The sequence below is a fragment of the Platichthys flesus genome, chromosome 13, assembly GCF_949316205.1.
Source record: "Platichthys flesus chromosome 13, fPlaFle2.1, whole genome shotgun sequence".
Lineage (NCBI taxonomy): Eukaryota > Metazoa > Chordata > Actinopteri > Pleuronectiformes > Pleuronectidae > Platichthys > Platichthys flesus.
Genome location: NC_084957.1, coordinates 197,615 through 212,809, shown reverse-complemented (window position 1 = coordinate 212,809; position 15,195 = coordinate 197,615). Strand labels below are relative to the sequence as shown.

The following is a 15,195-nucleotide window of genomic DNA, read 5'->3' as shown; positions in this document are numbered from 1 at the left end:
GCTGGTCACTCATAACCTGCAGGTTCAGGATTCTCTCACCCTCTCGCTCAGGCTGCACACACACAGATGAATCTAGACCTGGCACATGTCCGACCTGCTCAGCCCGGAGTTTGTATTTCTCTTCAGCAGCTATCGCTGACTTAAACAATACGTCTTCACATGGAATGATGCTCTCTTGCTCTGGTCTGTGAATGTTTAATTCCTGCTCTTTCGATAAAGTCACTGTAGTTTCACTCACTGGCGCGATGACTGGTCTGTACGACTCTTTGTCATTGACAGGTTTGGTAGCTGAGCTTAGAGCTGGTAGAGACTCAGAGTGCCTCTCAGTGATCGGCAGTTGCCCTGTGGACTGAGCCGAGTATAAAACTTTTACCCCCTCTTTGATTCTAAAGCTCTTCTCTTCCTCTGGTGTTTGCACCACACCTGACCTTTCATCGAGGAAGGTTAGAGTGGACTGGATTTGGGGACCACTAACAAACTGCCTGGGCTCAGTGGAGGTCTTCATATGTTCTGGAGCCTTGTCCATCAAGATCTCGGCTCTCACTGTGGTGAGCGGGAGAACCTCTTCAGATGTAGCCGACATGAGTTTCGACGGCTGCTCTTTGGCTAACTCAAGCTCGAGTAGCTCAGGGCTGAGGATCCTCTCCGAGTGCTGCTCTGTGATCTTTTGACTCTCGTGCACTGAAGACAAGAACGTGGCCAGATGAAGCTGTCTCATAGGAACAGCTGAGACCTGAGGAGGACAAGTAGGAGCCAAACAAACCCTCTCCTGTACTTCATGAGCCTGCAGCACTGCTGCCTGCTTGGGGAGTTGCTCTCGATGAAGAGTGGCAGCCGAGATTTCAAGCTCCCTGAGCGTTCCCACCTCTTCGCTGGGAATAATCTGCCGGTCGTCAGTGCTAATGGTGTAAATCATCTGATCAGACCGGCTTCTTTCCTGCTGTAGCCTGGACCCCGTGGTTTGTTCCGTCATGGATATTTTCAAACCTTTAGTTTTCATCACTATCGACGTCTCGTCCTGAACCTTCTCCCTGAAAACCAGCAGCTTGGCAGAACAAGACTCCTCCCCATATTGGTTGGAGGCCTTACAGGTGTAGAAGCCACTGTGTTCTTGTTTGATGCTCTTTATATGAATGAAACCTGTCCCATCTGGATTGTTCACAATGATACAGAACCCACTGGGCTGAATCTGGATGCTGCCTTTGAGCCACTGAACCTCCGGGAGTGGATCTCCTGTCAAAGCGTACCTGAAGAAGACCTCACCTCCCTCACACAACTCAACACACTCCATTGTTTGAAGGAACTTTGGGGGATTCCCAGTTGTTCCCGCTGCTTTTTCCTCTGGTTCTTGTTTCATCAGCTGAACATGCAGGTAAGACGTGCAAGTGGATTGACCAAATCTATTGCTGACTGTACATGAGTACTCTCCTTCAAACTCCCTCTGAACTTTGTCAATGACCAAACTGAACTCATTTTGCTCGCGAATAAACGTGTACACGGATGAACTGGTTATCGTCTGCCCGTTGTGGAACCACTTGATCGTGGGTTTCGGGAAACCAGACACTTTGACAGAAAACACAGCACTTTCTCCGACAGTCACAACTGTCGGAGAAAGTTTGCTGATGAAAACCGGCTTTTCTTTTTTCTTCTCCAACGAGCTTAGGAAACGTTTAGACTCTGGTTTGAGTTCAAGTGTTGTAGTTTTGTCTGGAACCTCGAGGCCGGTGAAGAACGACTTCTGCGTTTCCTCTTCCACTGTGACGGAGGAGCTAGAGGAAGCTGAGTGAAATAATCACAGTTTAAAATGAAGTGAGAGACTGAAAACACGAGTCATCCTTATTCTGGATGCTTTAGCCAAGTTTTACAACACATGACCCAATTCACAAACATACTGCCAAGTCTTTAGATTTATATAAGAAAAGATTAATAAGGAATTCACTAATAAAGACCATGGATATGACTTAAAGCCCTGGAAACTATTCACAGGCAGAGCTTGATTTTGAGAAATTAGCTTCTGTCGTGTAAAGAATATGCACTTCAAACAATAAACGCTCATCGATACAAACAAATAAACAAGAAAAGGATGAATTTCTTACCATCACAACCTGAGCACAATTTAAAGGAAACACATTCTGAATCAAATCTGGGAGACAATCGCAAAACATTCCTGCTGATATTTACCTTTTATTTCCTCCACGACCTGAGTCACTGGTTCCTTCTCCACTGCAGTGACTGTAAAGACACAGACGGTGACGAATTAAGAACTGAACTGAACATTAACTCTCATTTGGAGCAAGACAGTTAGAGTCAGTGACAGGTCGTGCATCCATATCATCATTTGTTTGGCTGCTGTCCTCTAACTGGTGCTCATGCTTTCTGTCGGCCTTCAGTGAGCAGCACCTCTGGCTTCTGGAGAAATGCTCAGTGATATAAGTGTCCCTCTCTCTTTATCGCTGTGGGTGGTTTAGTCGGTAAAGCAAAGGTCATCGACCTCCTCTAAACGCTGAGGTTAAGACCCTGTTGAAGAAGTGATGCCTGGTTGAAGGCGTGTGCGTCTGTTGGCTGTGTGGGTGGAAGCAGTGTGGATGAGTGGTGGGCCAGAGCCCGATCGAGCAGAAAGACCAAAGCATGCAGATGCCAACCTGTCATCACTGTGCTGCTCTCAGCATCCCCAGCTGAGCTGACAGTTTTGCAAGTGTGAGATTCTCCGTGTCCGGATCTCACATTTTTAACATGTACAGAGCACAGGGGGTCGTCATGTTTCAGAGAGAAGGACACAGAATCCTCAAAATTCAACCGGTTGTAAAGCCACATGAAAAACGGAGTCGGAAGCCCCTTCATAACACATAACAAGGAGCCGCAGTGTCTGCTCCTGCCCAGCAGCTCAGGGGGGAGTTTGACCAGGAACTCGGGGCAGCTGGAGAGACGTTGACCTCGCTCGTCATGAGGCGGAACATCAGGGAAATACAGGTGGCTGATGAAACTGTACGGTCTCTGGGAAGAGGGAGGCAATGATCCGAGCTCCTCCAGCGCCTCCTTCTTGTCTTGCTCAGGGGGATCTCTAAGAGTCTCCCTGTCTGCCTGAGACACTTTGCGTACAGAATCTGTAGGGATGGGGGTTTCTGCTGTGAGATTTGCTTCTTTAGCTGGGTGAGAATAAAGTTAGGGAGAGTAATTAGGGGTCAGACTATAAAGCTATGACTCTAAACACTAAAGGGGGTTAGTAGGATGGAGGATGAGGTTAGCGAAGGCAAAGCTGGCGACAGTAGGAAGAGGACAAACGAGTTTAAGAATCTTGTTATCTGATTACACTGAAGGTAACAGGCTGAGTATATATTAAATCATTGGGGGGGGGGGGGCAGCAGGAAGAGCAGTAGCAGGGTGGGATGGACCAGATGGTGACAGACTGAATGAAAAAAAAGATGAACCACCTTCAACAGTGAGCCGGGCAGAGGAGCTGTTCTGGCCATGTCGGTTGGTGGCGGTGCAGCGGTACACGCCCTGGTCCGCCACACCAACACCCAGGATGACCAGGGACATTGATCCCCTGCTCTCAGAGCTCCTCACCCGCTCCATGTCAACCAGGCTCTGGCCATTGTGATGCCATACCACCCCAGTGAAGGGCTGCCCGTCGAATGTGCAGCTGAACTCGGCCATCTCGCCGCTTCTCACCCGGACGTCGCTCATCTCCATCAGCAGTTTGGGGCTGGCTGAGAGTTTGATATCAAAGCTGCTGTCGGAGCTCGTCTCTGAGCTCACGCTCTCCATCTGAATCTCAACCGTCCTCCAAGACATGGAGGAACTCTGAGAGACCATCTGAGTAAACTCAACACTGTTGGCTGTTTGTCCCACGGACATGGAGCTGAAGCTCTGAGCCTCCAGCCTCTCACTTAGCTTAGCATCAGCCCCAGCACTCCTCACACTAGCTACGGCTTTTTCATCTGGGCAGTAAGAAAGAGTAGAAGAATTAGGTCAACACATGATTCTGGAGGCTCCTGCACGTTACTTGTGTCACATCTTGTTGCAGGTGGAGCGTTGAGGATCAGTGGAGTGGACAGGGGCTGCTTTCCGCTGTCAATCAGGCAACTCTGACCAGAGACTAAATTTACTATCGAAAAAGAAATGTAGGGCTTGTGTGCGGGGAAACCCATCAAGTGATATTTCCACAGCCCGGTTGTGAGCATAATGCATTCCTCTGAAATAAAGATCCACAGGACATAAAGACGTTCCTACCGAATCGTGACGGAAGAGAAGACGACATGCAACACATCAGATTATCTCCCGTTCACAGATGAACTCAGACGACAAACAGATTTTCAAACAGATTTGTCTTGCATGAAGACACCGACAGATAGTTTAGTTTCGAATCTGAAAGTGTGAGGAGGCTGAGCAGAGACAGTTCATCACCGACCGCTGGTTGCACAAAGGTCTTGTTGTGTGTAGAGATGTGATTCTCAGTTTTAAAACAAACTCTCACTGCATATAACAACTCATGAATGAGCTTGGATTAATGACTCAATGACAGTGTTTCCTGTTTCCTGTCCTAACCTGTGTCTCAGGGGACACTAGTGTCCTCTTGTTGGAGACCAGTGTTCGTGGACATTCATAACAACAAGCTGCTAGAACTCAGGGCAGCTCCACTGAAATCCAATAAGATTTTGTTATTGTTGCTAAAACAAATTCATTGGAGTGAATTTTCCAACTTGCTTGTGGTGACAGAGCGGCTAACAGTTTCCCTCTGATTGTAGTGTTTGTGCTAAGCTAGGCTAACACCTCATGGACCTGTCCCTGTACTGGACACACAGAGGTTAAACTGATGTCCAGCTTAAATGTTCTTTTAATATACAATTAGATTGCTCGTTAGCTAGATCATGTTAGCCTCCTTATTAACCGAACTAACCAACTTTAGCAGTTAAGCACAGAATGTTAAATCTTTGTAAATGTTATAATGTTATTACGTTGTCACTGCTGACCACTAATATGACTTTTCATCCCTGGTTAGCAAACAGAGTTTCTAACTTTCTTCAGGATTCACAAGGCTAACAGTTTGTTCTAAGCTAGGATAAACAGATGAAGCTGATATTATTCATTAATCTGAAACCTTTGACAGTCATTTAGGTTATTTACCTGAACTCTCTGTGCGACCAGCAGGAGGCGATATCTGCATTCAGCTTTAAATAAACGGGATTTGTCCAATAGATACTGGAGTTTATTATTTACGTATGAATCCTGCTATTCTACGTTAGCTTCAGGCTTGGAGAAAGGAGGAGCAGATCTGTAGTTACAGACAGACGTGTTGGGATTGATCAAGTCAATAATCAGTGAAATGAACTGACTGATCTTAAGAACTGAACATCTGATAGAATGCTACCAGCCAATCGTGCCACGAGAGAACAGTTTCACCTGAACGTTACGTGATCACCTGACAGACTCACCATCGATATTCAACGAAGCCTCACATGTGACCATTCCCGCAGAGTTTGTGGCGACACATGAGTACTCTCCTTCGTGGTCGTGGAGAACTCTGGAAATGTCCAACTGGCAGGTGTCCCCATAATGAGACATCCTGAAGATGTCCGAGTCTCTGAGCTCTCGGTTGTTACAGAACCATGAAACCTGCAGATCTGGACACAGCATTCGTTCACTCAAAAACATGATCTCAAGTTATATTCCCTTCACTGAACACATGATCATAAAAAACTAAATTTATTAAAACTCTATTAAACATGATAATGTAACATTAACACCACAGACTTCTTCAAATATCTCAGATAGGAACGCTGTCATCTTGTGGTGATGAAATCATTTGCAGTCTGTGAAGTAGTTATCGTGGATTGGAGCCATGGTCTTCGCTGTCAACGAATTTAAGTTTCACTAAAGATAAGGTCCCCAGGGGGAGAAGAAGACACTCGGTTTCACTTTTGGACGCCCTCATGTCATCCATCTTTTTTTACAGTCTGTGGTCTGTAAATGTGTATCACTGCAGTTTAGTAAAATAAGATCCACAAGGGGGAGCTGTTTTCATTACCTTCCCCAGACACAGTGCACTGGAACTGGGCCGAGTGTCCCTCAGTGACCAGTACGTGTCTCAAGGGAGCGACGAGGACCGGAGCTGAGACCCGAGCCAGCGTCTCCACCACCTCAGGAACTAAATATGAACAAAAAGGTTACAGCTCTGATCTGATCTAATCAATCAGGTTATTAAATCACACATTTAAGGAGACTTTTTCATTCTTTATATTTTCTCAATGTCCAGGTTTAATGTTTCAACACCAGCTCAGCTGCTGTGAAACTGTACAACAACACACACATACAATTTTAATTCTGAATCCTGATGAGAACAAAGGTTCCAGCAGCTCGACGCTTCACTCGGATCGTTTACCTTCGACAGTGAGAAGAGCCGAGCTGGTGGCCGCTCCGTAGTCGTTCCTGGCCTCGCAGCTGTAGGCCGCGGCGTCCTGGGGGAGAACTTCCAGCAGCAGCAGCGTGTGCTCGTTTCCGTCGTGGAGGAACTTGCAGTTGTCGCTGACGGACAGAGCCTGAGAGTCCTTGTACCAGGACACCTGAGGCGCCGGGAGGCCGCTCACCTGCACCGAGAAGCGGACCGACCTCCCGGACACCACGCTCTGGGGCTGCACCGGGCGCACGATCTCCGGAGGCTCCGGCACTGAAGACAGAAAAGTCACAAACGTTTTCCACTAGTGAGAATTCAAAGTACCTGAAGCTGTCACTGTGGTCTGATATGGAAATAAATACAGTTAACTGTCATTTCTAATCACATTTATCAGCTTCATATATAGAGCAAAAGAAGAAAGATGTAGTTGTATTCTCTGTGTCATGTTAGATGGTGAATATTAAACTTTAGTAAAAGTTTAATAAATAATAAAATCCTTGATGTTTTGTTTCATCAGCTAAACATGATAGTCAGTATCAAAAAATATAAAGATATTTGAAGATCTCAAAAAGTAGTGTAAGAGACAGAGAACTTCTCTATGGTGACAAAACTTCATCTTCATCCTCTAAACGTTTCATCATCATCTGGTTATTTTTTATAAAATTGGCATTAATAAATTCAGTTTGATGCTGAACTAACAACCTAATGTGAGAAGACAGCAGGTAAAGCTAATGCTAGCTATGTAGCGGTAGTAAAAAACGTAGATATATATTCTTTAATACAAAGTTTCATACATAATCATGTGTATTGGACCACACACACACACAAATACACTCTGACAGGGCTTTGACCATTGGGTTTAATCTCATATTCACGTATCATATGTACAAGCAGGTTGTTTTGTGACGGCAGCTCAGGAGCTCTTACATTTCACGTGGAGGTTCATGGTGCTCTTGTTCTTCCCGGCTGAGAAGGTGTACTCGCCGGCGTCGCTCCTGTACGTCTCGGAGATGGTGAGGCGGTGCAGCCTCCTGATGGTGGCGTAGCTGAACCTCTCCTCCACTGAGAACTGGATCTCCACCCCGTTCCTCATCCAGCGAGCGTCCACGTCGTCCTCGTTCACCTCGAACTCAAAGGTCGCTCTGAGTTTCTCAACCACCTGAAAACACAAGTGGAGGTGAACACCTGGAATTTCAATTCTGAATATACCTGATCCAGAACATTTTCATTTCAGCAGAATTAATAATTTAAAATTAATTTTTCTCATTGATTCAGAACATTAAATAAAAATATTTTGAATTAGTAATAGTTAATCTTCTCAAAAGTAATTTAGGTGAGAAATCTCTCATGATCATTTTCAAGTCAAGAAAAATCTTCAACCAAACAATGAAAATGGAAAAACAATGTCCCCCACATCTGAGTGTTGATAAGTGAGCTGGTCCACGTGTCTCTACCGGGACAGATGATCACATTGGACGGGCCAGCTGCTTGTCTGTTATTAGCATCAGGCTCTAGAGTTGATACGTGTGTGAACTCACTGTGATGTTCCTGCTCGCAGGCTCTGAGATTTGGACGTCTCGTCCCTCGACCGCCAGGTGCGCCTTGGACAGACTGGATCCTGCCACGGCGGTGTATTCTCCAGCGTCAGACAGGCGGACAGACGGCAGAACCAGACGGTGCAGGAACTTATCTGAGGTCATTTTGTATCTGCCACAAACAGAGCAACATGAGAATGTTTATTTCATGATTTAGGTTTTGTTGGTGGTTTTACCTGCTGAATATTAGCAGCTACCTGTCAGACATCTCCAGCTCCTGACTGTCTTTCATCCACATCACCTGGATGTTTGGTTCAGAGAGTTCACATTCAAACGTCGCCCTCTTCTTCTCTGTGATCTTTAGGTCCTTCAGATGTTTGGTGAACTCAACCACACGAGCTGCAATGGAACAAACACCAGGACTGATGTAAGAAACCTGCATAAATGTAAGCTTCAATATCCATCTCCTGCTCTCCACGTCAAGGTGGATTCTTTACATGGTTATAAAGGTTCTACTCGACTTTACGAGTTGCTCAAGGTCACGTTCTCTGAGATGTTACAAGTCTTCAAGTGGTTCAGAACGCTCTAATGCTGGTTCCAGATGTCCTAGACTAAGGTTCCTTTAAGAGTTTCTTGTGGTGATTCACTCAGGGGTGGATTAGAAAAATCACAGAGGTTAAGTGAGATAAAAAACGTCTTACCCTCAACATAAAGTTTGGCTGTGGTCACTGCAGAACCAGCCATGAAGGCATATTCAGCACTGTCTCCAAAATGGACGCTCCTGATGCACAGAGTGTGCGTGAGCTGTCGACAGCGAGCCTGGCATCTGTCTGTGGACCGGATCTCCACTCCGTTCTTCAGCCATTTGTAAGCAATTCCCTCGTAGTTAATGTTTACTTCTAATGTGACAGAGTCTTTCTCCTGAGCGTTCACGTTCTGCAACATCGTCGCGATCAGAATTGCTGGAAAACAACAGAAGTGACAGTAAGTTCCCCAACACTTTATTGGGTTTGTTATCTGTCTAATTTCCATTTATTTGAAGATCTCATTCTTGAAAGCAACACCTTAAATCCGGATTTATTCATTTGAAATATTCCACAAACCCACAAACCAGGTAATTATTACTAATGTGGTTTGATTTATGTAAAAAATATTTTAACAATAACAAATTCATTTTAATGTAAAACAAGGTTTTAACACAAATGAAGCAACTTAGTAAGGAAAGGAAAGTAAGGAAATGAATATATGGTAAATATTGGAACAGAGGAAAGACCCTGAGAAGTTTAGTGTTTCACATTAATGGACAAATTAAAGTTACTGTTGTGTTTTCAAAGGTGAATTAATGGTTTATCAGTTAATGATAAACCATTAATAAAATAAATCAATGATTTATGGAGAAATTAATGTAGATATTTGAGGGTCACAGGTCAAATGAGTGAAGACTGATCTTTAGAACTCACGGCTGACGGTGAGCGTGGCGGAGAGTCGGTCGTTGCCACAAACGAAGGTGTACTCGGCTGAGTCGTCCCTGCTGGTGTTCGTGATCTTCAGCTGGTGAAGTTTTCCTTGAACCACGATCCTGAACTTCTCGCTCATCTCGATCTCCACGCCGTCCTTCAGCCACTTGGACGGGACGTTGAAGTGAGAAACCTCACACTCGAACGTGGCCACCTGAGTCTCTGGCACCTCCACGCTCTTCATAGGTTTGGTGACTCGCAGAGCTGAGACAAAATATCAGAATATGTAATACCAATTCAGACATATAGCTTTGTTCAAGTTGTCACTCAAAATTAAACCTGAATTCAATTGAAACCTAAATAAATGTGAGATGGTTCCTTATTTTCTAAGATTTTATGTTTCCAGCATCAAGGTCGTTATTAAAATCCTTTAAGAAAATCACACTTATATACATCGAAATCATCTACAGGCATAAATAGTGGTTTTCATGATCCAATGAAAGTGTAATAACTTGTGTGGTAACAAGCTTCAAAAGAAATGAGCAGGTTAACATCAGCCAACTGTAAATAGATCCTACACTGTAAACACTGTTGAATCTTCTTGTTAAAACCATTTGAGCTTGTCAACATCCTCAAAAACCTCAGGTAACAGTTCAAGGTCGTTCTTCATAAACTCTCCATCTTCAGAGATGCTAGAGTCGGCGTGGTGAGGATACTCACACTCGACGATGAGGCGCGCGCTGCACTGCATGTGTCCAACCACCACGGTGTACTCTCCCTCTTTGCTGTTGTCAACATCCTGGACAAACAGTTTGTGCGTCTTCTTCTCAGAGAGCATCCTATAGTGCTCGTTCGGCCTCAGCTCCATTTTGTTGAACATCCATTTGACCGGAATGTCGTCCTCGGAGATGCCGACCTCGAATACAGCGCTCGCACCCAACAGTGAAGTCACGTCCTTCGGCTTCTTTAGGATCCTTATTGCTGTTGGAAAGTATTTTACAGTTTGTTGTGTAACTGAACTTCATTACTTGTGAGTTAAACACCTGAAATTTGTAATGAATCATTCAGAATGCCACGAATCAGTGGTTTCTTACTTTCCACGTTCAGTCTGGCATTTGCAGACAGTTTTCCAAGTTTAAAGGAGTAAACCGACTCATCGTGTGTGGTGCAGTTATTGATCTTCAGGGTGTGGACGCTGCCTTCGATACTGATCTCGTATTTGTTGCTGGGCTGGATCTCGACACCGTTCTTGATCCACTGTGCTCCCCTCACATCTTCGTGGGTGAGCTCAAGGATGAAAACAGCGTCTTGAGTCTGGACCACATTCTGGTTCTTCAGGGTCTTCTTTACCTTCACAGCTGTGGAGACAAACGTCATGATTAATTATTGGTTTTGGAGCTTTCTATGTTTGTGGATCTCAGCCTAAGGGCTGTGCTGCTCTCCTTCATGAACCTGGACTTACCCTCAACTTTCAGGGTGGCGGAGGTCTTGGAGGTTGCAACCTGATAAGTGTACTCTCCGATGTCGGTTGCTTTGGTGATGATAATGACGAGGCGTCGGACAGTGCCATTCACCTGACTCTCAACGTTCTCGTTGAAGTCAACAGACTGGCCGTCTTTCAGCCACTTGCCCTCGGCAGCAGGGTTGGCGACCTCACACTCCAGCACGGCAGTCTGGGAGTCAGCCACCACCAGATCACGTAGAGGCTTCTTGATAGCGCCACCTTGTGATGGTTGATGTTTGGTTAAGTCAACAGGATATCGGGATATAAAGCAGCTCTTGTGTTGATCAATAATCTTAGAGAAATCTGTAACCTACCTGTCACAGTGAGAGAGGCACTGCACATCTTCTCACCGGCAGCAAACATGTACTCGCCCTCCTCGTCCTTCCTGGCATTCATGACAGTCAGGGTGTGGCGCTTGTTTTTGGATTCCATCTTGTATTTGGTGCCTGCTTTGAGAGGCTGCCTCTTGAAGGTCCAGAAAGCGTCTATACCCGGGTGAGACACCTCGACCTCGAAGGTGACGTTCTCAGACTCTGAGCATTCCTTGTTTTTCATCGGGGTCACGATCTGGACAGCTGTCGTGAGACAGACGTGAGACAGTCAATGAATTATCAACAACTTTTCATATTCACGTCAATAATTTTAATTGTTGTTAGATGTCCAGCAAATGGAACCTTGGGTTGAGTAGCAGCTTCACATTCCAGTTTGGATGAAACTCGTTTAACTTACTCTGAACAGTGAATCTGCAGCTGGTATCAGCTCGACCAACCACCAGTTTGTAGTGTCCTTCATCAGAAGCGTATGTCCTGTTGACGACCAGACGCTGCTTGGATCCTTTCGCCACCAGCTGGATTCGGTCGCTCGGTGTCAGCAGTTTGTCGTTGTGGAACCATTTGACTGAGCTGATGTCTTGAGCGGAGATCTTGGCCTCCAGAACGGCTTTGGTGCCCTCAATGGCATTTGTGTCCTTTAGTGGTATCAGCACTCCGATTGCTGCAAAGAACATACAAGTGTTTTGTTGCTTTATTGAAAGAAAGAAATTATTTTAAAAAACAACAGGATTTTGGGGGGACTCACTCTGAATGATCAGCTTTGCAGAGGTTGAGATCTCCTGATCGGGAACAACGAAGGAGTATGTTCCAGAGTCGCTCTTGTTGGTGTCTTCAAACAAGAGTTTGTGGGTCTGTTTGTCGATAACAATGTGGATTCGGTTTGAGGCTGTGACAGGCTGCCCATTCCTCATCCAGGTTCCTTCAACGTTCTCCTGGGAGAACTTGACCTCCATCTGTGCAATGTCGCCCTCGCAGACCGTCAGGTCAGTCAACGGCTGCATGAGGGTCACTGGGCGCACTGGAACATCAAGACAAACCCGTCAGGCACCAGACACATCCAGAATAACACTAACTGTTTTCAACCTTTACATCATGATTGTTAGGGCTCATCCTCTAGCGAGCAAGAAAAAACTCAATCTGTTTATGGTTTTAACTATTTTGTAATCAATGGGAAAATGCCAGGAAAAGAAACAACAGGTACAGAAGGAAATATAAATCTATGGGGTTTATTCTCTTGAGAACACAAACCTCTATGACAATTTCATTGGTTACTACGAAACTTACATTTCATCTTGAGTGAGGCGCTCGTCTTGAACTCCATCACTTTGAAGGAATAAGTTCCTTGGTCCTCCTTCTTGACGTCTTTGACAGACAGGGTGTGTCTTCCACGACGGGAGGACATGACGTATTTACTTCCGGGAGTCAACAGCTTTTGTCCGAAAAACCAGCTTCCTTCTGCATCCTCGCGTGACACGAGACACTCAAACTCTCCAGAGTATGTCTCTGGCACCTCTGTACTCTCGAGTTGCTTCAACATCTCCAGAGGGGCTCCTGGTTACGACATGACAGAGACAGGACGTCACCATCTACAGTCAGTCACTTACAGTGGTAAAATAAACTCTTGTTGCATTAGGGAGCAGATCCGGTGGATCTGCCCAATCAAAGTTAACATTGAATGTAAACCTCAAATAATTTGATAGATTTTGCTCAGAAATCGTAATATTTAAAACTGATAATATTGAACCAATTTAAACCAATGTTCAGATATAGTTACATGTGCTCCCTTGTCCATCATCTCTCAAAAAGACTTTGACACTGAGGTATCGTCCTTTTTAATGAAAGACAACCCACCTTCCACGTTCAGCTTCGCAGTCGTCCTGACGTCGTCGTCAATAACTACACAGGAATATTCTGCATCGTCCCTCATGTCGATCGTCAGCACAGACAGGAAGTGAACCTTCCTGTCAGAGTGCATCCTGTACTTGTCTCCAGAGAAGATATCCACATTATTCTTCTGCCATTTGACCTTGATGAATGGCTCGTTGGTCTCACATTCAAAGGTTGCCATGGTGTCCTTCTCCTTGGCACTAACTTCTTCCAGTTTCTGTGTAAATGTGATGACTTGCTTTGCTGCAAAAAGAGCAAAAAAACCTTTGTTAGAAAACACACAACTTGAATGGAGAATAACAAATGAAAGTTAGAGGGTTGGGCTACCTTGCACCAGCAGGAAAGCGTGGCTGGAAGTCTCTCCTGCAGTGTTTGAAGCTTTTACCATGACGCTGGCAGAATCCTCTGCTCTGACGTCTCTGATCACCAGTTCACACACATGATCCTCAGGCCAGTACCAGTAAATACGGTCAGACTTCTCCAGCTGAACACCGTTCTTGAACCACTGGCACTCAGGTTCTGGTCTGCCCACGACTCTGACTCTGAACTTAACTTCTTCACCTTGTGCTACGGTCTGGCTTGTGATACGCTCTATGATCTTAGGAGCTTCCATACTGGCTGAGAGCTTGACTCTCTCTGGTTTGAGAGATTTGGCTGTAACTTTGCGGCGCTCCTCCTCCTTCTTCTTCTCGGCCTCCGCCTTCTTCTTGGCTCGGTGAAGCAGATCGTCCTTTGTTTTCTTCAGCAGATCCTCATAGCTTTCATCCTTCTTACGTGCCTTGAGCTCCACCGCGGTGATGGACTCGTAATAGCCTTCCTCTGTCCTACGCTTAAACTTACCCCTCAGCTCCTCTGACTCCTCCGTGGATTTCTCATGGATGATTCTCTGGGCTTTCTTGAGCGTGACCACCTCTTTCAACTGAGAGTCCTCTGCAGGTTTCTCAGCCTTCACCACCTCGAATTGTGTTTTCCCCGGTTCAGGTGCAGCCTCGGCTGCCTTTGCCTCAGGAGCACGACGCAGATGAGTTCTAAAGTCCTCTTTCTGCTGAATCTCCAGCTTTACTGTGTGCTCAGCTGAGCCCAGGTTGTTGTCTGCCACCACTTTGACCTCTCCTGAGTCATAGGACTTGATTTCAGTGATTTCCAAATAGTAAATACCGTCATAACGAAGTTTGTATCGCTTGCTTTTGCGGATAAGTTGTCCATTGAGGTACCAGTTCACTTTGGGTGCTGGATAACCGGTCACCCTGCAACGGAATCGAGCAATGTCGCCTTCAAGCACTCTGGCTGGTTCAGGAAGGAGAACAATTTCAGGTTTGGACTTTTCAGATTCGTCGTCAGCACTAACTCCATAGGGTCCTCCCTGATGAGCTTGGCGCTCCATCTCATCCATTCTGTGAGCTCCCTTCCTGCCTTCAGGAAGTTGACTCTCCTCAACTAGACCCTTCTCATCCTTGACAATCAGGGTGGCCGAGGTCTGGTCCACTCCGAACTTGTTCGTGGCTCTGCAAGTGATGACACCGCTGTCTCTAGCGTAAGCAGCTTCATAGTCAAGGCTGCAGTAGCCAAATTCATTGACCATGCGTAGCCTGTTAGCAGCATCCAGGGGTTTGCCATCGTGCAGCCACTCCACTACCATGATGGGGTCACCAATCGGGGTCAGTCGGCACTCAAAATGAGCAGGACCGAACCGCTTCATCCTGATAGAGGTCAGCTTTTTCTTGAACAGTGGTTTCTGCTGCTTCTCTTTGTCGTAGAGGTCGCCCTCCTCCCACTGCTCTTGACCATATCGCAGATGAAGGGGCTCCAACTCCGGAGGAGCAATCTCCTTGGCCTTGTACGTTCCTTTGGGAATTATAAGTTTTCTCTCTGGTTCCGGTTCAGCATAGTCCACCTCCACATTGACTCTGCAGCGGGTGGTGTCTCTGCCAGCCTTGTTGATGGCTGTCGCTGTGTACCAGGCGCTGTCTGAGCCTGAAGCAGATGGGATCTGGAATTTGGCCTCTCCTCTGGTTCCTTCAATCCTGGAAAAGGGATTTGTTATGTTAGCTTTAACTTTTGAGGATTTTTAGGACAACAGTAACAT

At 45.8% G+C, this 15,195-nt stretch overlaps 1 protein-coding gene across 1 annotated transcript in view; it reads right to left on the bottom strand.

Moving 5' to 3' along the window:
* ttn.1 (titin, tandem duplicate 1) overlaps window positions 1-15,195 on the bottom strand; it is a 153,251-nt gene that overhangs the window by 124,820 nt on the left and 13,236 nt on the right. Inside the window, exons 21-38 of the mRNA XM_062402149.1 lie at window positions 13,437-15,133; window positions 13,074-13,352; window positions 12,507-12,773; window positions 11,968-12,240; window positions 11,620-11,883; window positions 11,205-11,465; window positions 10,849-11,109; window positions 10,481-10,744; window positions 10,107-10,367; window positions 9,390-9,650; window positions 8,631-8,891; window positions 8,187-8,328; window positions 7,933-8,101; window positions 7,322-7,553; window positions 6,383-6,667; window positions 6,029-6,148; window positions 5,436-5,624; window positions 2,182-2,232 (exon numbers count right to left, since the gene is read on the bottom strand). Of these exons, the coding sequence (XP_062258133.1) occupies window positions 2,182-2,232; window positions 5,436-5,624; window positions 6,029-6,148; window positions 6,383-6,667; window positions 7,322-7,553; window positions 7,933-8,101; window positions 8,187-8,328; window positions 8,631-8,891; window positions 9,390-9,650; window positions 10,107-10,367; window positions 10,481-10,744; window positions 10,849-11,109; window positions 11,205-11,465; window positions 11,620-11,883; window positions 11,968-12,240; window positions 12,507-12,773; window positions 13,074-13,352; window positions 13,437-15,133 (5,537 nt within the window). The remainder of the gene's footprint in view (window positions 1-2,181; window positions 2,233-5,435; window positions 5,625-6,028; window positions 6,149-6,382; window positions 6,668-7,321; window positions 7,554-7,932; window positions 8,102-8,186; window positions 8,329-8,630; window positions 8,892-9,389; window positions 9,651-10,106; window positions 10,368-10,480; window positions 10,745-10,848; window positions 11,110-11,204; window positions 11,466-11,619; window positions 11,884-11,967; window positions 12,241-12,506; window positions 12,774-13,073; window positions 13,353-13,436; window positions 15,134-15,195) is intronic.